The following is a 25,917-nucleotide window of genomic DNA, read 5'->3' on the forward strand; positions in this document are numbered from 1 at the left end:
CGCCGCTCTGGCAGGAAGCAGCTTCTCACTCTCATGTGCCCCCTGGACCGGACGCCAGTTCATCACTGCAAAAAAAAAAAAAAAAAAGCCTTTTAATCTCTGTGGAAGTTAATCTAGGGGATACATAAACAAACCAGCCTAAATATCCCTGTGGAACTGGCAGGGGATACTCCCACTGTATGACTGAGAGGGTGTGATTGGCTGTTCTCTGGTCCATTCCAGAGAGAGCCACTCAGGTCGGGAGAGATGTTTTAAACCAGTCTGGACACACACACTCTCTCTAGATGTATCATAATAGTATATAGTATTATACCACAACATGAAGCAGTGTAATCACTAGGTGTTATCATTGGCAGCAACTGCATTGGGACAATGGTATTATGCACCTTTTTGTTTTGGTTAAAAGATTGATCCAATTTGATCCAGGGGAGACTGGTGGAGGTACAGTATATGGGCGTATGAGCTCATTGTAATGCATGGAATGGAATGACACGTGTTCCTCTCTGAGCCTATCCTCCAATTCCTACCTCCTCCATCATAATGATCATATTGATCATATAAGGAGACAGTAGGACCTGTAAGCCTATGCAATTCATAGTCTACACATGCAGAAAACAACATCTATTCAGCTGTGCACAAAATGATGGCACGCTGAACCACCTTGAAAGGTGTGATTTCCAGAAATAGGCATTAACAGACTCATTATCCCCCCGAACTTGCTGAGGCAATGCATTATGACAGAGGCTTCATCCCCATATGATCACAGTGTGTTCTTTGCTGAACTGAACATGCACCCAATTGAATAGCTTACATGTCACCCAACAGGATTCAAACCTGAAAACCCACAATCTCAGTCATTAAAACAATAATTATGAAAGCATTTTGCAATGAGTTGTTATTATTTCTCTCCTGGTCCTCATTAATGACTGACTTAGAATTTAAGTGACGATGGTCAGGTCTGCGTAAAACAAACTGAGGAGAAGGGGGGGGGGGGGGGGGGCGTATAATGAACTACATTATGGAAATTAAGTGCACGAGCCTGTGCCAGTTACACCGCAGTGGCGCGCGAGGGGTTGAACGGTAAATCCGGTCGGTCGGTAGATGGCGGTAACCCAGGAAACCTGATCCGCACAGGTTCACCGGGAGTCTGTCTCAGTTTGCAGCAGCATTCGCCAAGGAGGCAGCGAAGCTGAGCAGTTGAAGGACATCAAATGAAACAGGAGAGCTTCCAGCGGGTCCTCTTGAGTTTTGCGCGTAGCCTGTCCTCCGAACCAGGAGACGACAGTACGTTTTGAAAAACCATGGAAGACAAATCAAATTCGTTCTCCAGCAACAAAGAAGAGAAAGCAGCGGATGGGAATAATGTATTTCAGAGGCAAGACTCGATACAGAAGAATAACATGGGGAGCCAGAAAGACATGAAAGACCACGGCAACTCGGTGGGCTTCAAGGGGGAGAGGGGGGAAGAGGCCATGGTCGGGTTCGACGATTTAGATGGCTCGGCCAGCCGCGGTTTTATGCAGCGGCAATTCGGGGCAATGATGCAGCCCGGTGTCAATAAGTTCTCCCTGCGAATGTTCGGCAGTCAAAAAGCCGTGGAGAAAGAACAAGAAAGGGTCCAAACGGCCGGATACTGGATCATTCATCCCTATAGCGATTTTAGGTAAGGAGACTGGAAAGTCACCTTCTCTTTACCCATGCCGTCACCCACTCAGCTCCGCAAGACTTCACATCCACCTCTGTCATCAGTGCGCGTATACGCATCGCCCAAAGCGTAATCTCTATTGAGGCAATTACATGGGTGATTGTGTTACTATCAAAATGTGATCGTATTCATATTCAATTCCATTGCAGCATTTGCATCGTAGAGATGAGGAACAACAGTGGGCAATAGATCATGAGTCTATGAGATGTCCTTGGAAAAGGGATGGTGAATGTCACGAGTTGGATACACAAATCATTGTTTCACCACAGCACCAATAAGAGTCTTGATTTGCGACATATGCGGTTATATTGTAAGGTATCCTACCTGTGGTTAACATGACATGTAACGTTGCAACATCAAGATTGTAAACATTTCATTAGTACTGGCTGCAGGAATGAAACGACGAGGAGCAGTCAGGATGGCCTCTTATGGAACAGAAATTATATGCGGTAAATTCTTGTGAGAAATTGTCATAGAGATTAGCATAATAGCAATCCGCATCACATGAACATTTAAAAAAAATAGCAATTAGAGGGAATGAACAGCCGCTATTTGAGCAGTCTAATGGAGACAGTGGAATCCTGCCTTTAAAACAGTGAATTATGAAAAATATTGAATTAAAAATGCACAATGCTCTGACGTTTAATGCACCCTTTGAAATAAACCGACCTATAACTGCGCCTAGGCTATATAACGGGATGGAACGTGCCAATTGGTTTTCCGGAACATACCCAGCACTCATTACAATTCTTCTCCTTATGGAAAACCACAGCGCCTACATCTTTGTTTAGACGATTTAAATGGATAGACTTTCAGATAATTGGTTAATGGGTTCCTCTTACCATTGCGCCTATTATTTCTTTTCAACTATTGGTCTTCCATCACGCGCCTCACTGCCATGCCTCTCGCTGCATAGACTAAACGACCTCATATTGCGCATTGACAGAAAACAACAGAATGGGCTGCAAATTGTTATTAAGTGAGGATTTCTGTGAATGTGTGTTTGAGAGAAAGAATACGCGCCTGATGAAGTGCAACGATAGTTAGTTTGAACGTTGCCAAAATGTGAGCTTGATTCATTTGTTCATTTACAGCTTTGCATTGCAGGCTACAGTTAGGCTATCAAGTACATTCTCAACTGTCATTCTTATGCTAGGGACCTATATGGTGGGTGTAACATATACTTGACTTCTACACACGGCAAATCGCCTTATGTTGTAGCAGGCCTTGACAACTAATGATCTGTAATCATCAAATAAACGTCCAGGGCAAAAGCCTCTTGGTATATTCTCAGGAGTGATTGCAGGCTCAGTGCACGTTTTCCAACACCAGTAAGTTTCGGTTCACCAATTAAACAGTGCATGATACGGTTCTCCCTGTTCCACTCTTGTCCCTTGGCAGACTTTAATGGAGGATACACCCCCTTTTTTTTTTTTTTTGATCTACACGAGCGTGCTGGGACATGTTGATTTCTTCCTTTAACTCGTCGCTGTCCGTGGTGCTGAAACGCTAGTCTGCCCGTGGATGTTGCCTCAGCCAGGAGGCAGTGCAGTAGACGTGGATATAGCCTCAGCCAGTACGACCAGTGCAGTAGACGATACATTGTATGAAATTCGTAATTGCAGTGGATAGCTTCAAGATGCAATTCAGGGCCTAATAATTGTCTAATAGACTGTTCATATGTATAACATAACAGCTATCCGCTACCTCAGACGACTTGAAAGTAAATACCATTCATTGCACTTCTCATATTGGCAGAGACGGTATGCTAATTCTTTAGCTTTTTGTGTTTTATGTGATGCACTGAACAGGTGTAATAGGCCTTCTTTCATACTGCATATGGGAAGGGTGCACTGCAGTGGGGTAAGGGTCATTAGATTGTACAATGAAGGTGATCTGGGATTAGGAGTACGACATGACAGTCAATGAGCTTACACCGGGCCTGAAAACAATTATGTAACAAGTGTGACCTTTCTGCCACATACACAAAGGGCAGATCCTGACCAATCTGGTGATATGCTTGGCTGCTAGTGACTGTTAAGTAGATAATGGTCTCATTCATCAAATTTCATAATTCAGAATGTAAATTAAGCTTAATTCATAATGTAACACTGTAAAACGTTGAACTTAAAAACTTCAGTGGACTGTACACAGAGGACATAGGCTCCGATTTGTATTAAAGCAATACATTTATATGAAAGTCCTGACCAGCTCAGGTTGATATTCTGATATTCCGATCTCCTGATTAAGTCTTCCACTGGGCTTCAGATCAGAGAAAGTGCATAGGTACCTGGGCCAATGAACAAAGAGGAGCCAATGACTCACTCTACCACAGCTGGCTTCCTGGCCAGAACACAGAGTTCCATAGCTGTGCTACAGTATAGACCTACGCTACAGCTTCACGCTACAGTGCTAGTGGACACGCTAGGGTGCTTGGCAGGTCCTCATGTAGCTTGAAAGTTGAATCCCTTTGTTTGTTGGATGCAGGTACTTGGTCTTTGTTATTCAGTTCCTCTCTTCGGTGCCCAGAATGACAGTAAACGACAGTTACGTAACTCGGATATGTTATCAGAGGCCTTACTACTGTCCATTCTTTTCCATGCAGTAGGTTTATAATGACCATAACAACTTCCCTACAACAATATGTGGCTGTGTAATGGCAAAAACAACAGTCCTCGAATGACAGCACCATTCACATGTGCTTTTGTATAGCTTTTAAAGCACCCGAAACTCTATCTAACATATTCTTAATACAGAGGCTGCTTAAAGATTCATGGCTGGTTAGTAATATTCATTATTCATGGTTTTCAGAAAAGGCCTCATGCTTGGCCTGGTCTAGCCCTGGCCTTTATGGAGGAGCTTTTGTCTTCAATGGAAGTCTTTCAATATGGCTCTTTTATTAGTCATCCATGCAGCATGGCATTGCTGGCCTGTTGGTTGATCACTTAATCAACATGCCATTGCTTTCACTCTAATTGCATTTAAGAAATAAATGTGGCCTTTCGATGAGGCAAGCTCATTGAAAGGCCAGCATACTAAATCACTCACACATTTGATACATACCGATTTCTGGAAATGACCTGAATTAAAAGCATATAAAAAAATAAAAATAAACATTTTGTGTGCCATTTAAAGTTTGTTGGTAATCTGCCACCTCTGGCCACTGCAAACGGACTTGCAGTGTCGGATATAAACTGTTGTGTTTCTGCATGAGCACACGATTTGAAGATGGCAGCCGCCAGAAACGGAAAGGGGAATATTGGTCCACTCCCCGAGAACACCCCGGGCAGTGCTTGCATACACACCATGTGTCGGGTAGGACACTCTATTTTTGAAAACGCTTTCGCGGGACCAAAACAGCATTCGTAAATTAAATATTTCTGTCTTGTGATCTCATTCCCTGATCGCTACCAATTACACATAATTCATGATAACCATCAGGCAGCTTTTAGAATGCTTGAATGTTACACTCATTGTCCTCACCAGCTATAGTCACAGACTATTGATTGCTACCGATTAAACATACCGGTAGTCAGTACAATCATTACAAATCATTACAAGCTTTTAAAAAGCTTGAATGTTACATACATTGTAGGACACCATCATCATCATCAGTTATCATCAGAATATGTTTGGGGATATTGTTTTGTTGTGTAATAGGCCTAATTACAATAGTTGAGAGAGAAAAAAATGGTCATTTTGTTATTTACCCCAAATTAACTTCTATTTTGAGGTGTTGCGTTGTGCATTATTGATGTGTTTGGGTGTAGCTGTTTGTGCAGATTCAGACAGGTGTCCTATAAGTCTAATGAAGGTCCTTGCGTGAGCGTTTCTTCCAGGTTGGTGCCCCCTGGTGCTCCTTAATTAGCTGGGCTGCTCTGTTTGATTTTCGCCTACAATGCAGAACAATGCCCTACATTCCGTGCTGCACAGTCTCGCCACAAAATGTAGGAAACACACTTTCTTGATAAAAAAAAAAGAAACAAAAGTCCTGTTTGGTGTACCTAGGCCTCAACAAAATGGCCTCCTTTTAAAGAGTTTGTTTCCTTCCCATAATTGAGAAGAAATAAGACACGACCCTGACAGAGTGTACATCAAGTACAGTATGGGGCAGACCTATATTAGGCCTCTTCTTACTCTTCTGATTAGGGTAGGAACCCCCCAGTAGTTTCTAGATCAACGCAACATGAATGCCAGCCTCCTATCAGGACACCTCTAACGATACTGTTGCTAGGAGTGACGGTATTATTTGCTTTGATAGGCTGCCTGCAGAGATACCAAGGAATAAACTGAATTGGTCGTTGAAGATATAAGATATCTTCCAGTTGTTTTTTTAAAACACAACCTAATGTGTATAACAGTATAAAGTTACCGATATTTGGTATATGCTTGCTATTTATTAAAAAACGTGTAGTATGTGGTGGTTTTGCTAGTGGACTTCCAGTCACGTTCTAGCAGTGATTTGGCTTACCTCAGCGATCCCCAGACACACAGTACCATGTCTGTGTGACATGGTAATGCATCAAACAAAGCTCAATGTAAGCAAATATCACTCTACCTGCCACATGAGAGACGCCTCTTGGTGTAAAACTTATCGAACGTGGATATTATTAACCAGCAAGATGACCGTTTAGCTGAAGTGCAGACAATTATCTGACACATGATCTTCAGATATTTATAAAGCAAGGCCCCCTACTGCTTCATTTATTTAAACAGATCCATTACAGGCCGGGCGCTTCCTCAGCTCAGCCACGGCGTCATCCTCAGCTCAGCCACAGCGTCACCACAGAGTTTTTAGCATGAGATAGGATTCTTGAAAGCATCTATTTTAGTTCATGGATGTGCAGCCGTTATCGGTGGCCAGGACATTTTGTGAAGATCTCCCCCGGCTGGGCGCCCATGAATCACTCTTGGCTTCGCTGATCACAAGGCAGAGCAAGGCACATTAACCCAGACCCTCCTAGACAGGACTGGGGCCTCTCTGAATTTACCCTGCCCTACCCTACCCTACGCTACCCTACCCTACCTTACCCTACCCTACAGTCACCCTGGCAATGACAACGTGACTAGATCAAGTCTAATGGGAGACAAACACACACACACACACCATGAGAGAATGGGTGAAAATACAAATAGATATTTGGAGTAAAGAGAATTAGAGTCTACAATTAGTTTAGAGTGTGTACAGTAACTTTGTGTGTGTGTGTGTGTGTGTGTGTGTGTTTGTGTGTGTGTGTGTGTGTGTGTGTGTGCGTGCATGGTCTGGGTTGTTTATCACTAGGAGTTTTTAAGCTTACATGGACCAGAGATGATACATGATGTCTCCTTCCAAAATATTGTATAGAGGAGTCAGCATGTCTCCCAGCCTTAGGCTGTTCTGCTTCCCAGTGGTACTACTACTACTACTACTACTACAATCTGACCACTTAGCACTGTAACAATGTGAAGAGGAAAACAATGGAAAGGGAGATGCCTAATATTGGTATGATACATTTCTATGACTACATTTCAAGCCCCCAAGGCGTCTCTGTCTGGGAACGATGTGTTGTTTTGGGCGTACACGAGCATATGCTCTCATACAGTATACATGCCATTTGTTTCCATACACTACACACGCCTTGCACTTCTGCCATAACACACACAATCCATACATAGTGCCACACAAAAGTGATTATAATTCTTAACATCTTCTTTCTTTTTTTGTTTCTTTTGTTTGTGTCCAGATTCTACTGGGACTTGGTCATGCTTGTCATGATGATGGGCAATCTAATCATCATTCCTGTCGGAATAACGTTCTTCTCGGAGCAAACCACAACCACCTGGCTCATATTCAACGTGGCATCGGACACCATCTTCCTGGTGGACCTGGTGATGAACTTCCGGACGGGTATTGTCAACGAGGAGAGCTCAGAGATCATCCTGGACCCCAAGGTCATCAAGATGAACTACCTGAAGAGCTGGTTTGTGGTCGACTTCCTCTCATCCATACCAGTGGATTATATCTTTCTAATTGTGGAGAAAGGGTTTGACTCTGAGGTGTACAAGACAGCCCGGGCCCTGCGCATTGTGAGGTTTACTAAAATCCTCAGTCTTCTGCGTCTGTTGAGACTTTCCCGACTCATCAGATACATACATCAGTGGGAGGAGGTAAGGGATACGATGACGTGTGTGTATGCATCTGTGTCTGTGTATACAGTGTCTGATGTGCATGTTCCTCTCCAACAAAGAGAGAGGGAGAGAAACAAAGAGAGGAAGAGAGAGAGAGAGAGAGAGAGAGAGAGAGAGAGAGGGGAGAGAGAGAGGGGAGAGAGAGATAACAGCAGAGAGAGCAAGAGAGAGAGAATGTGTGTGTGTGTGTGGGTGTGTGAAAGAGAGTGAGTGAGAACGAGAGAAAGCTCTTCATCCTTTGTTTGCATGCATGTTACAGAGAAGCTCTCCTTCACCAGATGTAGAGGTTGAAAGGGCTTCCTTGCTTATCTATGGGCAAACATAGGTGACGCTTTCAGTTCAGTGACATCAGCGATCCATATTCAAGAGGCCAGCGAAGTGTAGTGAACATGTTCCCTTTTGTCCGGGCCCTGAGCACATTAGGCGGGAACACCTTTCCTTCTTCTAGCACGACGACTGACAATGGCCTCTGGATTGAGCTTAGATTACTTTTAAGACTGGTGGATTGATTGGATTGGACTGGATGATTCACTTACTTAGTCAAATGTATTTGGTGTAAGTCGCTTTGGAATAAGGCGTCTGGTAAATGGCAAAAATGTAAATGTAAAATGCCCACTTCCACCATTTAGAATGATGAGTGCGAGGAGGGGAGACCAGTCATTTCACTCCAGTCAGCCCAGTCATTTCGCTCCATGACTCACCCCATTCACCTACCTTCTGATGCTCTCTCCCCCGTCTATCTTCTTGTTCCTCTGTTTCGTTGATTGATCGTGGATCACGTGGCATTATTACAGCGATGATAGTTTGCAGAAAGCTGATCCAATTTCGACGCTCCAGGCAGATATTCAGATATTCAGAAAATGGGAAAGCTTACAGGGTCATTGAAAGGTCAGAACTTTGAGTGGATTTATGGTGCTTAACATACAGTTTAGGGTTACTACTCAAATCACTGGGGATTACATGTTGTTTACATACGTACTGTCGATTCCTGATTCAATAGAACGACAAAGCAACTGAAGAGTTTCATAATATTTTTTTACTGTGAATGCCGTGACTGCATAATGCTAACACTATCTCCTGCTGCTCCCTACAGAGTACATGTGGGAAGCTTCACTACAACAGTCTCCTCTTTAAGTCTTTGCTATTTAGCAATGACATATTTCCCCTTCACAATTAAGGCTTAAATTACCATGACACAATTGCTTTGTTCAAACAAGGGAGCTGCTCTCCTCTTTCCCCCCCCTCCTCCCCTCCCTCCTCCCCACCAATGTTGTGATTCTTTAATTTAACAGAAAGCCTGACAGTGTGCAGCTCTGGCGCTGTTGCCAGGGTCGACAACCTTCTGCATAGTTTATCTCTGGCATCGGGTGCTCTCTCCACCCTATACAGTATATATCTCGCCCACTACTAGATGCTTTTGAGGCATGTGATCAAATATGTTCATGGAGGCAACACATGAAGATCCACATCTAGTTTGCACAGCTGTGCCCATAGTTGGAATGCCATGGTGTAGAGCAGGTGGTTAGAAACGGACCTAAATTCCACTCTATGGTGGCCACAGAGGGTAAAAAAGATAGCCTACATCTGCAGTGGAGAAGAACATCTGTCACAATGTATGGACACTACAATAGAGCATGCTGCAGTCTCGGCTGAGTTCTTCATCGTTGACGTTGTTCTAACCCTCTCGTCTTTGTTTTCCGACCGCCATGTTGGGTGGGTCACGGGTGCATCGTTTTTGGAAAACCTACTGCATTTATTTTGGTGTGACCAAACAAAAAAGGGGTGCGATGAATAGGCTAAACCAGAAGTGAGCCATACATATTCGGTTGTGCGACTCAGTCAGAGGGAAAGGCACTCACTGTGTAGCTCACACACACCAAACTGTCGTAGCGAGTTAGCTTTGCGGACGGCAGATTAGCCCAGCGCGGAGAGACAAGCACAGTCCCCTGCTGTCATAATGGCCTGGATGCAGCAGCAGCGGTCCATCATTAAATTAGCCCTGTCCTGTGGAGGACGGATAAGAGGCGGTCGTGCAGCCGACTGTCGACCCGGGACTTGGAACAGGCCCCCTGCATTCCTGTCATTCCTCCGCCTGCCCCTGGTCTCCCTCCATCAGTCCCCTCCCTCGGCTGCCGAGGAGACAGAGACAGCTCCTTATCTCATCAGGGCCGAGCTGAGCTCCAACACAGAGCAGAGCTCCAGACAATATTACTGTCATCCATTAGAAAAGTCCATAGGAGCTGACTCGGCTCTCATCCATTATTACTGTTACCTATTGGGAAAGTGACTCTATGACTGACTCTATTGTCATCCATTAAAGATTCTCCAATAGTTGATTCTGTTGTCATCCATTAGTAAACACGGAAGAGCTCAGCCGCTGAATCTCACAGCTTACGGCTCTTATCTCTACTTGTATCAAACTACTTTGCTCTTGATTGAGAGACAATGACGTGCATTTGTATAATGAGAGGGGGGAGCGAGAGTGGAGAGTGCTGTGTTAGCCGGCTCAGATTGATATGTAAAAGCAGCCTAGCGAAGTGGAGCTGTGTACACAGATGGAGAGAGAGCTCCATAGAATCCCCCTGGCTCCGTGGGGCACATCTGTCTCATCAACGGTGTGCATCACAACACCAGCCCTCTGGTGAATCAGAGACTCAGGTTGGTCTTGTGGCCTGGCCCCCGAGTCATGTTCCCATCTGCACCTACAGTAGACAGGCGAAAGCATCCGTTTGAGCACCTACAGTAGACAGGCGAAAGCATCCGTTTGAGCACCGGGAAGGAATATGTATGGGGAATGGTTTTAGTGTGGGACATACTTAGTGTGCAGTGTTTTGATGTCCTGCAGATTGCCCCCATGGAGAATGAAGGGATGATAGATTCCGTTTTAGTTTTTCAACTAGGATGTTCAAAGCTGCCATCTTATAAATATTATCTTCTTTGTCTAACATGAGAAACTATTTAGTGGGAAATAATAAATGCATTTATTCAGGAGCTGTTCATTACCAGGGCAAGGCCTAATTAGCAATCAGTCGATTTATAAAAAGAATAATGTTTTAGGATAGATTCTGTCGAATGTTTGAAAGTACAGATTCATTTTGAGCATGGTATTATAAAGTGGCCCTTATCTTGCAAAGGCAACACCGGGGGTGGGGGGGGTCAACTGATCTGTTAAATTAAAGGATCAACAATCCGGCTGTGTCTTTAAGGAGCCATTTACCTGCGGTAGGTCGCCTGAGTGATTAAATCAGTCAGTTGGTAAATTGATCTGAAAAGGGGGTACATTTGAGCCGACTGACCTGTGTATCTAGTTCACGGAGTGGGAACAAGAAGGGAGTCAGAGCCTTATTTAACTGCAGTACAGATCTGGTGCGGTTAGGTTCAGATCGCAGTCCATTTTCTCTTCTTGTTTACCTACTGGACCAACAGACATTTTAGGTCGAGCTGATATTTGTGCATTCTGTGCACATGGAGGAGCCTATCCACTTTGCAATAATATGTTCATTCTTAATGTTGGTTCTTATCTTATTCTTGTGCTCTGCAATAAAGCCATAATGTATTTCATCAATTGATGTCACACTGTATAACCTATCCCATATACAGTAAAGAACAGTTAGAAATATAGGTTTCAATTTACAGTAAGCCAATTTCTCCAGAAAAAGAAAAAAGACTGTCATAGTTTATAGGAATAAACCATGAATCCTCTGTTATGTTTCCTGTGACTTAAACATCTGTGGGGAGAGGCCATGGCAGAACGAAAGGAGAGGTGCCACCCCTGCTCCACCTGCCACAGGATAAGGGTCATGCCAAGTCCTCAGTGCCACCACGGGACACTCTGGAACCCAAACGCTGAGTCACATTGCCCGTCAGCTTATGTGTCTATGCGTGTGTGTGTGTGTGTGTGTGTGTGTGAGTGTGTGTGTGTGTGTGTGTGTGTGTGTGTGTGTGAGTGTGTGTGTGTGTGTTTGTGTATGTATGTGTGTGTGTATGTATGTGTGTGTGTGTGTGTGTCTGTCTGTGTGTGTGTGTGTGCTTGTGTATGTATGTATGTGTGTGTGTGTGTTTGTGTGTCTGTCTGTCTGTGTGTCTGTCTGTGTGTGTTTGTGTGTCTGTCTGTCTGTCTGTGTGTGTGTGTGTGTGTGTGTGTGTGTGTGTGTGTGTGTGTGATGTGACAGCAGCGACAACGATTCCTATGGTGTATCGCCCTGATTCATATCCTGTCATGTTTGCCGTTTCCTGTCGGTTAATTATAGCTTGTAAGGACAGCTGCTGACAGTGAAGAGCAGAGACGTGCATTTTGATGTTGTAAGGGTTTTGAATTACCTGTTTGTGCGTCATTGTAAAGCACACAGGAACGTATAATTACTGGGTATTGTCTGAGAACGACAGTGTGGTTTTTAAGTGTTGTGTGCCTTTAATGAAGCCGAGTTGAGTTTTGTTTGTGTAAACATAACATATTTACCAGAGCAAAAGGCAGCCTTACTGTAGAATACAAATCAAGGGAAAACACACATGAGCACTTCTTATTATGTATTTCCTCAAATGCCACATAATACGAGGGGACACATACGGAGTAATGGGAAGGATCAGGTCATGTGATGAATAGAATGATTTGCATATGTAAAAACTGCATGGCAGTAGAAGTATCATTGGATGAGGGATTGTGGCTGGCTCCCTCTGTTGTGTACTATAGGCTATGGTCGCTGTGCATGCGGGCTGTGGAACGTTCACAGATCTGCCTCCACGCCGGTTAGAAAGCCGCCGTCTGCGGGAGGCTGAAGACCTTTGTCACGCGGTGACTGAGCGCTGTCTGGATTTGTTTAGAGGGGAATTCTTCAGGGTACACAGCCTCACCATTGGCAGCCATTTTGCTACTTCTCATTGTCAGTGTTATTAGTATGTACTGTACAGTCATTAATAGATATAGGTTCTCTCTAGATTTGTATGAGTAAGCCATCATTGTGATGCACATCACACCTGCACACAGTGTATCCTGCTATCTCTACATATTTTCAGAGTGAACACATTACATTTGCACATTAAAGCCTTTCCAAATGACAAATTGTGGCTTTAAGAAATCCCTGTTTGTTCACTAGATTTGTTAGAGGTAATTCATTAAATGTGTTCCAACAATTAAAAGGGCAGTTTACTGCAGAGAACCCTGACGCGGTGGTGAATTCAATTTCCCAAACAGCTCGCTATCTTTTTTTTTCTGAAGATACTGCTAATGCAATTTCATCTCAGTTCCTCTCAATTAACAATTCATCTTCCCAAAAGTGCTCTCTGTACTTGGGGCCTCACCTCAGCAGACTACAGTACATGCCTGCTCGTTTTTGTGCTCACAGAAACCAACTAAAAAGAACTTGTGGTTCTTGAGGTCTCCCTGGGAGAATACTGGGTGCCTTGTCCACCTCCAGTGGTGATAAGAAGACCAGGCTTGCCCTCTAGCTGGAAGACTCAATTTGTGACGTTAGAATTATAAGGTTCTATCTCAATTTTTGTCAAAATTGAGTTTTTTACATAATCTGATCCATTAGGTGTTTATTAATACCTGTGTGGTGTTATTTTTTAAAATGTTGACATTTTTGAGTTAGTAATTCATAAAATACAAATGTTCCATCTCACAAAACATAATGGAATGTAAAAACTTTGAAGCTCAATATCTCTGAACTGCCCTAAACGGAGATAGAACCTTATAATTCTAAGCTCACGAATTGCTCATTGCACACACTTCAGTGATTTTAGAGGAGGGCTCCTCCAACAGATTTAACCCATTTCCTACATATTTGCCAGGCCTCTTGGTTGTCGTTTTGCATTTGCTTGATTTTCCTTGATTGCAATCTACATACTGTATTAAAGACCATGTTCATAATGTGACACGGTCTGGTGAAAAAGTCTGCACTCGATATAACTAACAACAGTTTTAGGATCACTAAATACTTCACTAAATACTTCAATACACATTTGTGAATAGGATTCACTGTATCGTCTGCTGTAGGCTACTGGGTAAGTGATACATGGCTTGTAAACAAAGTTACGTTGCTCAAAAGGACATGCTCAAAAGCAAGGACTGTGTGATCATGTAATTATGTGTAGTTATGTGTTTTTAGAATGTTTTTAGAATGTTTTTTTTTTTTTTTAAGCATGTTGATATCAAGCATGTTGATATTCTATCAGCATGTTGTGATGTGCTAAACATGCAGTTAGATGTTATAGCGTTCTTTTTTTAGGTCCGAGCTACTAGCAGCTGTTTTGCCTGTGTTTTGATTCAGAGTGAGTTTCTCGCTTCTTCAACTATTTTCAGATTTCATTGTATGACACATCATTTGAAAGCTCTGCACTTTCATAATCTGGAGACTGATAAATGACCTTGCCCTACTTGAAAACTTTTTCACCAGACCCTGTCACATGGCCCGAGTTCAGATAAAAAATGGAACCTCAATGCTCTTCAATGACAGTTTGACGAACACTACCGCTATTGGAATTCTTATGACAAAGACATGGTTGTCAACAATGGCAGGTGAAGCCTTGACTACCGTAAAAGATTATTCCCTCAAATATTACATTACATATCAAAGGCTGGTCGATGGAAAAACGAGCAGGACAGGCTCATTGTAATGGATGGAACGGATTAAGTAATGGCATCAAACATTCCTCATTCTGTTCCATCCACTACAATGAGCCTGTCATTCCCATTTCTCCATCCAGCAGCCTTCACTGAACTATATTGAATACTATACCGTACACTATGTGTACTCTACAACTTGAGGAATGGCTAAAAGGGCTGAAAAACAGGTTATCATCCGCATTAGTTTGTAGTGACGGTCCCCTGACAATGGTCTCTGTGTTCTCTCAAACACGAACAGAGGAGGGAGTAGATATTTTTGCCAGCGGGGCTATCTTTCGTTGGGGAGATACAGAGCTGCCGTCCAAGGTCCAATTACCCAGATCTTCCTTGGAGTGTACATTCTCAGCAGCTCTCCTCTCACACACAATGATCGTGTGCCAACTGGGGAATCTACTGTACTTGGACACTTCCATTTTTGGAACTCGGTCTATTTGCGGCACACTACTTTCCCTTTTTTTTCTTTTTCATCTTTGGCGACATGCCTCCCTCTCAAGCTGTGGATACATTCCATCCAGCAATCCATCCATCCATCCATCCATCCATCCATCCATCCATCCATCCATCCACATTAAAAATTTTGACGTTTTCTACTTTCCCTTTTTTTTCTTTTTCATCTTTCATGCCTACCTCTCAAGCTGTGGATACATTCCATCCATCAATCCATCCATCCATCCATCCATCAATCCATCCATCCATCCATCCATCCATCCATCCATCCATCCATACATCCATACATCCATACATTTACATTTACATTTGTGACATTTAGCAGATGCTTTTATCCAAAGCGACTTACAACAAATACATTTGTCTTAAGTAAGGGAATCATCTACACAGTCATCATAGATCAGTCATTATAAGTACAAATCTATGCTAGGACCAGTCGCCATTGGCAGTCACAATGATAGAAAAAGGAAGGGTTATTGTTATTATTATTATTATTATTATTTTATTTGTTATTATTATATTATATTATCCTTGTAGAGCTGGCACTGCCAGGTTGTCAGCTATGGTGGAAGAACGGAGTGATCAGGCTGGGATTTGGGGGCTTACCATTGCTTGTAAGGTGGGAGGGGCTGTTCCCATACATACATACATACATACATACATACATACATACATACATACATACATACATACATACATACATACATACATACATACTACATACATACATACATACATACATACAGTGTCTATAGAAAGTCATCATACCGCTTCACTTTTTCCACATTTTGTTGTGTTATAGACTCAATTTTAAATTTATTAAATAAAGAATAGTTGATCATTCATACAATCCACTCACAATACCCCATAATGACAAAGTGAAAACAAGTTTCAGAAAATTCTGACACAGAAATACCTCATGTGCAGAAGTATTCATACCCTTATGACACTCTTTGCTAAAAAGCAAAAATGTCATCAACAAATCATAAGTAATTCAATAAGTTTAATTGAGTCCATCTTAATGCAAGGATAATAGCTTATGTAATTTGGGAATTAATATCTTTGTTTTTAGAGGGTCTCTGATTTGCATAGGAATCAATTACACCCTGTGTAGATTAGGATGTCTGCTGCACCAGACTCGGCTGCACTCTGCCGCACCAGAGAACAGAGAAAAAAATCAATCTCTCTACCCATGAAGAAAAGACACTCATCCTTATTGACATGTGCTTGCTTTAAAGTCTCATGTTGTCCATGTAAAGTACAGCAATACATCACAGGTACGGTCACGCTGGAGATTCCTCCTCTTCTCTTCTCTGTACAGTACTGTACTGCCTGGGAACTCAACCATGGGAGGCTGGTGGAAGAAATCAGAGGACGGGCTCATTGTAATGTGTGGAGTGGAATGGTCCATTCCATGCAGTACGATAGGCTCATGCTCTGATTTCCACCTCCACCAGACTCCCCTGATCGCCTGAGTATCCTACATCTGCATCATAGCACTTCCCTAATCAGCTGATGAATCATATTTGTATGGCACATGATAGAATGTGATGTGAGAGAAAAAAACTAATCAAACCAACACCCTGATGAAGGTCTGTTGACAGAAACGTTGTTGTCTTTGCACATGTGAAGGAGCAAGAAGTTGACTGCCTGAGGTGGACTCCACAACCTACTACTGTATTATCCCGGCTGCTTTTAGAAGCCAACGGCAGACACAGAGCGAGGGGAGGGGGCTATTTAGATATGATACAGTAAATAGAGATTAGGGTAATCTGGGGTATTTCTTTATTGCGATTGTTCGTGTGTGTGTATGTGTGTGTGTGTGTGTGTGTGAGAGAGAGAGAGATAGAGAGAGAGTGAGAGAGTGAGAGAGAGAGAGAGTGAGAGTGTGAGAGAGAGAGAGAGAGAGAGAGAGAGTGAGAGAGAGAGAGAGAGAGAGAGAGAGAGAGAGAGAGAGAGAGAGAGAGAGAGAGAGAGAGAGAGAGAGAGAGAGAGAGACATGCTGTGGTGATCTCCGGTAACGTATCACTCAGTAAACCAAGTGTAACAGCTGCTCGGATTAACCCATGATTAATTTTGAACACAGGAGAGATTCATGTAAAAACATTCTATAATTGGCTCTGTATTTTCTATGATACACACACAGTACAGTAGAAGGCTTATTTGTCATGATGACATGCATGGTACGATAGACATACGGTAACTGTACTGTAATGACGCTTCAATAAATCAATAGGTATTGAATTATAACCTAATTGACGCATTAAGAAGTCTTCCTGCTTCCCATTACAGAGTTAATGTCCCGGTGAACGTAGTTGTTAAGAGAAGATTTTTCACAACTCTTCAAAGCGCTGCTGTCATACAGTATGCTTAGTAGCAAACAGAATTTAAAAAAAAGACTCCTCTCATGTTTATTTAGTACAGTATGTCTTGTGAAGCAGTGAGCTATTCATGCCACCGGTGTATAAATAGGAGGACGTTTTAAGCTCCTATCACTGTCATTAAATGTCAACACTGTATACATAAAGAGAAACAAGATGAGAAACCGATGCATCATCAACCTAAAGCAGTGGCGTTGTTCTCCCGTGGGAGGAGCCCACCTTGCTTCAAGACAAGGCCTCTGAAATAGAATAGTGAGACAGCTGGGTACAAAGAACAAGAAGTGCCCATTTCTGCTGTTATTTACATAGACACAGCGGGTCAAACAGAGCAATCCATTTCAATCCCTGCTCCCGCACGTGAGCCGTAATCCCTCCAAAATGCCTTCTCAGCACACACACAACTCTCTGGCTCCCCCCTTCTCTCTGTCCCTGTCTCTCACTCCCTCTCCCTCTCCTGCCTTCTCTCTGTCCCTGTCTCTCACTCCCTCTCCCTCCTTCTCCCTCTCCCTCTCCCTCTCCCTCTCCCTCTCCCTCTCCCTCTCCCTCTCTCTCTCTCTCTCTCTCTCTCTCTCTCTCTCTCTCTCTCTCTCTCTCTCTCTCTCTCTCTCTCTCTCTCTCTCTCTCTCTCTCTCTCTCTCTCTCTCTCTCTCTCTCTCTCCCTCTCCCTCTCCCTCTCCCTCTCCCTCTCCCTCTCTCTGTCCCTGTCTCTCTCTCTCTTCCTCTCCCTCTACCTCCTTCTCCCTCTCTCTCTCTCTCTCTCTCTCTCTCTCTCTCTCTCTCTCTCTCTCTCTCACTCTGTCTCTGTATCTCACCCCCCCCCCCCCCTCTCTCTCTATCTCCTCCCCCCTCTCTCTCTGTCTGTTTTACCTCAGAAGACACCCTGGTTGTGATAGATTTCAGAGCCAGTCGTCGGATGATCTAAGGATTTGTCTAAACTCTATTAGCAGCAGAACAGTATCTGCCCTTCATACTGATCCCCTCTCCAAATGGTGGAGAACCTAATGACTGGTATTGTGTGATGATGTGCTATTGTCTATTACAGCTATTACTACAGTTTCAAATGTGGAGGGCTGCTGTCTATACCGTAGATGGCCATCATGCCATGGTGTCAGCTGGTATCATAATTCAAGGTTACGAATGGACACTTTGTTTGTGATTGAAAGTGGTAAACAGTATTGTTATGGCTGGGTCTTCATTTCCAACCGCTGATAGTGAGGAACATGAGGCCAATAGAAGATAAGGCACAGTCTCCCATTTTGCAGTGTGAGATTGCAGGACACAGTGAACCCTTCTGCTTTTCATGTGAAAACATGATGTGTGTGTGTGTGCGTGTGTGTGTGTGTGTGTGTGTGTGTGTGTGCTCGTGCGTGTATGTGTGTGTGTGTGTGTGTGTGTGTGTGTGTGTGTGTGTGTGCTCGTGCGTGTATGTGTGTGTGTGTGTGTGTGTGTGTGTGTGTGTGTGTGTGTCTGAACCTGTGGCCCTCCTCCCTTTGACAGCACTAAGCCAGTACTTCTATTACCGGCTTCTCAGGCGTCTTAACACATCATTGGGTTAATGTGAGAAAATGCTCTGTGTCACTGACTAAGTCTCTGTGTAAGATGTAATGAGCTTTGTTAGTCATCACCCCTTTCAATCCAGTTACTTTCTGACCGTACTTACTGGATGTCCTGCTTCACTTAAAAAAGAAATCTGATGATTATTAATAAAATGCATCGTTTTCTGATCAGGCCGGCCCGAAGCATACATGGGCAAAGCACATTAGGCAATCGCATTATAGCCCCCAAATGGGATTATTGTAATGTTTTTATTATTTTCGTTATTATTTTTCAGCAGGTCTGAGCCACAAATTCGGGATCTTATTCCTTCAGTGGTAGCTATCGGTGTGACTAAGACTTATTATATATAAGTTATTTCATTGATAAAATACAATTGAATATGCTTTAAGGCGCAGTTTCCCGGTCACAGATTAAACCTAGTCCTATAGACTAAATCCCACCTTTATTGGAGATTCTTGATTGAACATGTTTTTTTTTGTCCAGGAGTAAGCTTAATCTGTGTCCGGGAAACTGCCCTTATACGTTTCAGATAAAACATGGCATATGAAAACATATTTTCATTAAAGCTAAAGTCTGTCAATTTCCCAGGAATTTCAAATATACTGTATATGGTATGTACTGTATATGGTATAGGCTATTTTGGATTTGGAAAGATATGATTTATGTATCGTAATTAGGTAATTACAACTGTCTCACCTTTCCATAACTAAAACACTAATGACTTAAGATAAGATCTTACCTAGGGCCCTCAAATTGTTAATATATTTAATCATTGGACTAAAATGTAGCATAATATTTCTCATACTTGTCATGTTTAACCATCTAAAATGGATATTCGTACTCAATACACCTAGATACAGTATTTTTTTTCTAGCTCACCTCACTTTTCTGAAAATGAATTCACTGAAACAGCTAATCAAGTTTATAATGTATGGCCCCCTGTAGTTTAGAATAATAATTTTCTACGGATATGTTAAGGAGATTAAAGCAGAATTATATAAGTTATGATGATACAGCTGATGAATTGTTCATCAAAGTGTTTGGGCATCCCCAAGGCTTTGGGGCGGCCTTCACTATTGTTAATAATTACATCCTGAAAACAGAGGGGTATTTTGGGAGGGCCATGAAGACACTGCCACTGCCAATGTATACAATACTCAGCAAGTATCTTTCGCTAGCAGCCACTGGCAATAATGTAGTTACACATACTATATACACTTGTTTGGTTATGACATTGCACCCCCCCCCCCCTTACTTACAAAGTATCCCCAAAAAATGTATTTCCCCCATTTTGTCCTCATCAAGGATAATTATGTGAGTTTCATAACTAAATACCTTTCATGGCCTAATAACTGCAGATGCAGTAGCATCTCTCGCTTGCCGAGATACAGCACATGTTTGAAGATAGTTTTGTTATTTTGTTACCATTGCTCATATTACATGCAGAGATCGATAAAGCGTCCCATTCTCCCTCTTCCATAAATACATTTTGCTTATTCATGATACACAAAACCATGCCTCTCAAGAATTGACTTTCTCGTACATATTACGTCTGAAAGCATTTGTCTGTGCATATATCCATAAATGTATGTTTTTTTCCACATCAATACTTGAAATGCATGCTCCAGATTCATACCCGTCACAATTTGCGTCACAAACAGAGCAAATGGATCCAATGTTAGCCCTCTAACCGTGTCTGTGGATTACAGTATCCCAACATACTGGGAGATAAATTGTTCAAGGAACAAAACTAGTCAGAGAAAGATGTGGATTAAGAAATCTCCATCCCCCTTTGTCTGGGGCTTTACATTCAGAGCCAGGCCAGCTAGGATAGCTAAGTCTGACCCATCCGTCTGTCCGGAGTGTGTGTGGGGCCCCCGCTGGTGTGGATGTTGCTCCGAATGGAAATGTACAGATTAAGGAGGAGCAGAAGTGTCGAGGTTATCACGCTCGCTCGCCCAAAATAAACCGGGAGCTGAGCGGGCCTGGGGGTTCAGAATGATGTGTTCACAGAGAGGATGCGGGGGCTTCTCCAACCAAGAAGGACAAATACACTCTCAGACCCCCCCCTCCACACGCACACACACACACACAGTCACACACACACACACACACACACACACACACATTATTGTGGTGTGCTGAGGGCAACCATGGCTCTTCTCTGCTCTGAAGGAGAAAGTGACACATACTATATGGGAGGTGAGAGGAGTGACATTTGGCGAAATGCCCTTTGATTACTAATTTACTACCAAGAAAAACGCCATTACAGGTTGCATAAGATAAGAGTTAAGGATCAAGGATTAGACTGTGCTTTGTGTGTGTACTCTATCTGTGTGTGTCGTGCGTACATGCATACATGCATGCATGTGTGTGTTTGGAAGTTATCACCAGTACTCAAGTTGTAAAAGAAAATCAGGGGGGATGGTAGATTTGATCATATGGGGACAATTTTAGCATCCCCACAGCGTCAGTATCTTCAGTGTCAGTGACTTGGTAAAAATGTCATTGCATGTGTCCGTGCCCCCTCGCCCACAGTATTTTACTCAATATGCGCAAAACTAAATGTTGACATAGCAGTAATACCACGTTCATTGACATAACCTATGGAAAGGGGGGATGGCAGGTTTAGAAGGGGGATGATTTTGACCGTTTTTATTTCAGGGGGGATGCCATCCCCCCTCGTCCCCCCTCAACTACAGAGTGCTGGTTATCACTATGGGTATACTCTTACCAGCATACACAGTGTAACCAATATGAATGGTCCTCGTCGCTTAAGAGTTGATTTGTGCGTTGAGTAGGCCTATTGGTTTACAGTTGAGTCATGAGTGAGTCGCGTCAGGTTGCCTTTGTATGACTGTATCACAGACTTTGTATTGCTGCATTATAGATGTGTGATGTCTGACTAAACACAATCAGCTGATCACCATGCCTTGGGAGGCAAGCACCAGATGACTAGCTATGATTCATCTACTTCCGTCTCTTCTGTTTCCTTCCGGGCAATTTATGACATCCAGTCACCCAAGAGACATTCATTTAGTAGTCAAATGATGATGTTCTCTCTTCTTACAATTACTGTGTGTTGTTTGTCTGATTAATGCGCTGTTCCGGGGGTTCTCTTTGTGCAAGGTCTTAGACTGTTTTCATCGATCGTTACTTTGTCCTTAATTAAGTCTCTAGCTATAAATTACTCTGCTGTCTCGTTAGCTAAAACACTCTGGCAGAAGATATGTTTGTAGGGGGCAGGCTTTCAACATAGGACATGTCTCAATGATATTTAAAAAATGTCAATATCATGCCATATTGTATTTGTACAATACATCTCTCCTTCATATCCCAGATTGACTCAACAAATCGTTGATCATTATTACAATCACCATGGAGCCTTTAGTAAGGGCTTCGTTATTTGGTGCAGACTGCCTGATAATCATTCAAAGAGCTACAGTGCAGTCCTGTCTTCCAGCGCTTCAAATTATTGGAGCCGAGGCGGAGGATTTGTCTTATCAAGGGAATGTTTTGTTGAATGTGATGAGAGGGTCTAGTGGCTGGTTGCTGAGGATCCTCTGGGGTTCCGTTTCCATAACACTGGCCTGGTCTGTTCCTAAACAGCAGGGGTCTGCCAAGCCCCAACCAGCACTCGCAGGTTACAGAGGCTAGGATACCAGGGATTTCTATTATATTTAACATTTATTTTATGTATCCTTTCTTTTACCACATAAATTGACTGAGAACATGTTTTCTTCTGCAGCAACACGTGGGGGTGAATGAGCCCATTTGAAAGCAGGGGATGATTAGGTGGCCATGAGAGTATGTGGTCCTGATTTGGAATTTAGCCAGGACACCGACACTAACACTTGCACTCTTGCGATAAGTGCCATGGGATGTTGAATGACTCGAGAGTCAGGACCTCGGCTTAGAGTCTCATCTGAAGGACGGCATCCTCCGCAAGGCAGTGTCCCGTTCACCCCTGGGGGCATTGGGGCCCCCTAGAACAGAGGGTGGAGTCAGTGCCACCAACTGGTCCTCCAACACCATTTCCAGCAGCCTATTTTGGTCCCCCCCATCCTAGAAGCGACGAGCATACCCTGCTTAGCTTCCCAGACCAGCCAGCAGAGGGATGCAGGGTCCAATAATGTAATGTGCAGTGTAATTACTGTAGCTATAATAATTTCAGTGATGGGAGCGCATTGAAACACATCATTTAGTCAAATATATCAGTGTTTTTACTACTACTCTCATTGAGTGTGTTCGGTTGTGGGCTGAATTTAATGGAATTCACAGTAGCGCAGTAGCAATTTCAGTTTACCTTTCCCTGTGGACAAATAAGATTGGAAAATGGTTTTGGGCCCTGCCAAAGTACCAGACTGCCCTCACAGATAGATGCAGACAGTTTAAGAAAAGAAAAAAAGGCTGGCAGCTTTTTGTAAAAGAAAAAAGAAAGAAAGATACTTGTTACAGTACATGAATTATTATTGCTTATGCAGGTTTGATAGAATCTGGACATAATCTCAAGATTTGCAAAGAATACACATGTCCCAACCACATACAGCTGGAGACAGGGAGAAAATACATGGATGAACAACACAATAGTACACTTCCATTCGATTACGGCATAACATTTTACTGGTCCAATTGTTAGTGTAGGAACCAAACACAGAGATCATAAAGAGATTGCAAAACAATATTAAGCAGATTGCAAACAATATATACAATTTTCCTCGAAACAGTTGGTCATCCTTCACTGTAATAGCCAGTGGTGGATTTAATCCCTTTAAATTAGTCCCCTAGTTAATCCCTGGTAACCTTAAAATGGAGGTCATTCATTGCCATGCACATGTGCAGCACACAAACATACCGTAATTAGTCATTCCTGTGTGTGCATGCCATATTCTCCTCCTGTCAGTCAGACGCTGCACGGCACAGGACATTCCTTTAGCTATAGAATGAACGAATGTGGCCAGTCTAATGATGGATGTGCTTTCCGCGCCCAGTGTTTGAACTTGTGCCGTGCACATTATTTCGAAACCCTATTCTGTTATGTTATCGATGCTCGTAAGTAAACCTAAATCTCTTCTTAAAACATAATTTTTTAATAGACAAGGCTTTAATTGATGCTGCCCTCTGTTTAATGTGTTGTGTTTGACAGTTTTTTTACTTAGGCCTATATTTTTATTTCTTTTTTTATAGCGGTTTTATCTGCACATTTGTAAAGCACTTTGTAACACTGCTTTAAAAAGGTCCTATATAAATAAAGTTTTATTATTATTATTATTATTATTATTATTATTATTATTCTGTGGGTGCCAGTTTAGCATCATCATCATCATCATCATCATCATCATCGGCAGTGGCTCTACAGTAGTCAAGCCCTGTATCCCTCCCCTAACCACATATAATGGTGTAGCATAGCACCATTCTGAAAATGGTGTTCTTCACTTCCGACCCCTTCCGACAATGGTCATTATAGTGGGCTTACTGTTGAGATGTTACATTAGGAGAGAATGCCCGCCTCCCTCCCTGCACGCATCCATGACCCATGCTCCACTCTGTGCTCTGCATAGCCTGAGAGCAGACCTCTGTCTGTGTCAGGCTGATCTTGTTAATGTCGCAGTCTGCTCCTCTGCTCCGCTGTGGGTTTAATGCACAGGCATGTGAGATAAACATGTTAATTAGGATTACTGGGGAGGTTGTAGCTACAGTACACAGAACTGTTCGGACGAGAGGACACGTGTAGGACCCACTGTCTTTTGCCCTTTGTTACAACAGGATGGAATGATACAGTTATATTGTTATCACGTGCTGAAGAGCTACGAGGAAATTAAATATTTATAATCTATTAAATGCAACTGATTCTGAAACAAGAAACGTTTTTAAAATAAAATAAAATAGCTATTCTATTCTATTTATCTTTAAAAGTGACAGGAGAAATATGATTATTGAAGTCTTCATGAGATTAACGGGATATATCATGATTTTAGGTTCCAAAAACGTCTCACCTGGCATGAGTCATAGGCTAATCTCACTAAGTCAAACTTTCAATTCTGGGTTCAGAGATTAGTGATACTGTGTAGTCCAACCTTGTTGCCCAACCTTGCACTGTAGGTTATCGTAGTAGTTTTCCAGCCAGGTGGATTGCTCGCTGAGTACTCAGTACACAGCCTGACAAGACCTATTTAGGCCCCACAAAGCCATATATACAACAGGAACGCTAACTCAACAACTATGAGCTTCTCCCTCACTCTTCCTCCCTCATTTTTGTCTCTTTTGTTGTGTTTTCAATTATGTGTCATTGACGATGAGAGAGCAGACAGCCTGTCAGAGCCTCTCTATTTTCTGCCAGGGTGTGAAACATTAGCAATTCAAATAGCCCAAAAGTGTTGCTTCCTCTTCCCATCCCTTGTTTTTCCCAGACCTGAAGGAATATGTGCTTTTGACATGTACTCATCTCTGTGCGTTGTCATCAAACTCTGACACATACTGTACGTACTCAAAAGGAATAAAGAGGCAACAGACAAGGGATCGAGCGGAAGGGAGCACTGTGAAACAGCCATCCTATGAGCTAGCGGCTAATTTTAGCCTCCTCTCATGTACCGCTGAAGTGCTGTATCTCCCTGTGGATGAGTTGAATCACAGAGATTCTATCTGCGTTTCTCTTTACTCCTTCCCTCTCTTTGTTCTCCGGCACAGCATTGTCCTTGGCACAGGGGTTACCTGAGTTAGCACCACAGGCTAAATGCTGGCCTACTGGTCCGTGTTTATTTCCCACGAAGTTGTCGGCCATCCCCCTCTGCCCTCATTCACTCCCCTTCATGGATCTGAAAGGAATAGGATAGGTGAAAGCACTATCTCTCATCTAGGTGGAGCTATTGGTTACATCCACCAATGTAACAAATAGCTCTAGGTGGAGCTATTGGTTACATTAGTTAAACCCAGTTGGTTGTCTCATATCCACCTTGGGGAGGGGTGAAGGAGGGCAGAGGCTGGGGAGGAGTGTTTCAGCCAGCCTGTGCCCACTGGGCAGCGGCCTCACGACA

At 43.0% G+C, this 25,917-nt stretch overlaps 1 protein-coding gene across 1 annotated transcript in view; it reads left to right on the forward strand.

The window, feature by feature from the left end:
• Positions 1-1,301: 1,301 nt before the first annotated feature.
• The window catches only part of hcn1 (hyperpolarization activated cyclic nucleotide-gated potassium channel 1), a gene marked incomplete at both ends in the record, with an annotated part of 70,610 nt that continues 45,994 nt past the window's right edge, over positions 1,302-25,917 (forward strand). The window contains 2 exons of the mRNA XM_080530178.1: positions 1,302-1,663; positions 7,429-7,852. Of these exons, the coding sequence (XP_080386304.1) occupies positions 1,302-1,663; positions 7,429-7,852 (786 nt within the window). The remainder of the gene's footprint in view (positions 1,664-7,428; positions 7,853-25,917) is intronic.

The sequence above is a fragment of the Nansenia antarctica genome, assembly GCF_963989245.1.
Source record: "Nansenia antarctica genome assembly, chromosome: 4".
NCBI lineage: Eukaryota > Metazoa > Chordata > Actinopteri > Argentiniformes > Microstomatidae > Nansenia > Nansenia antarctica.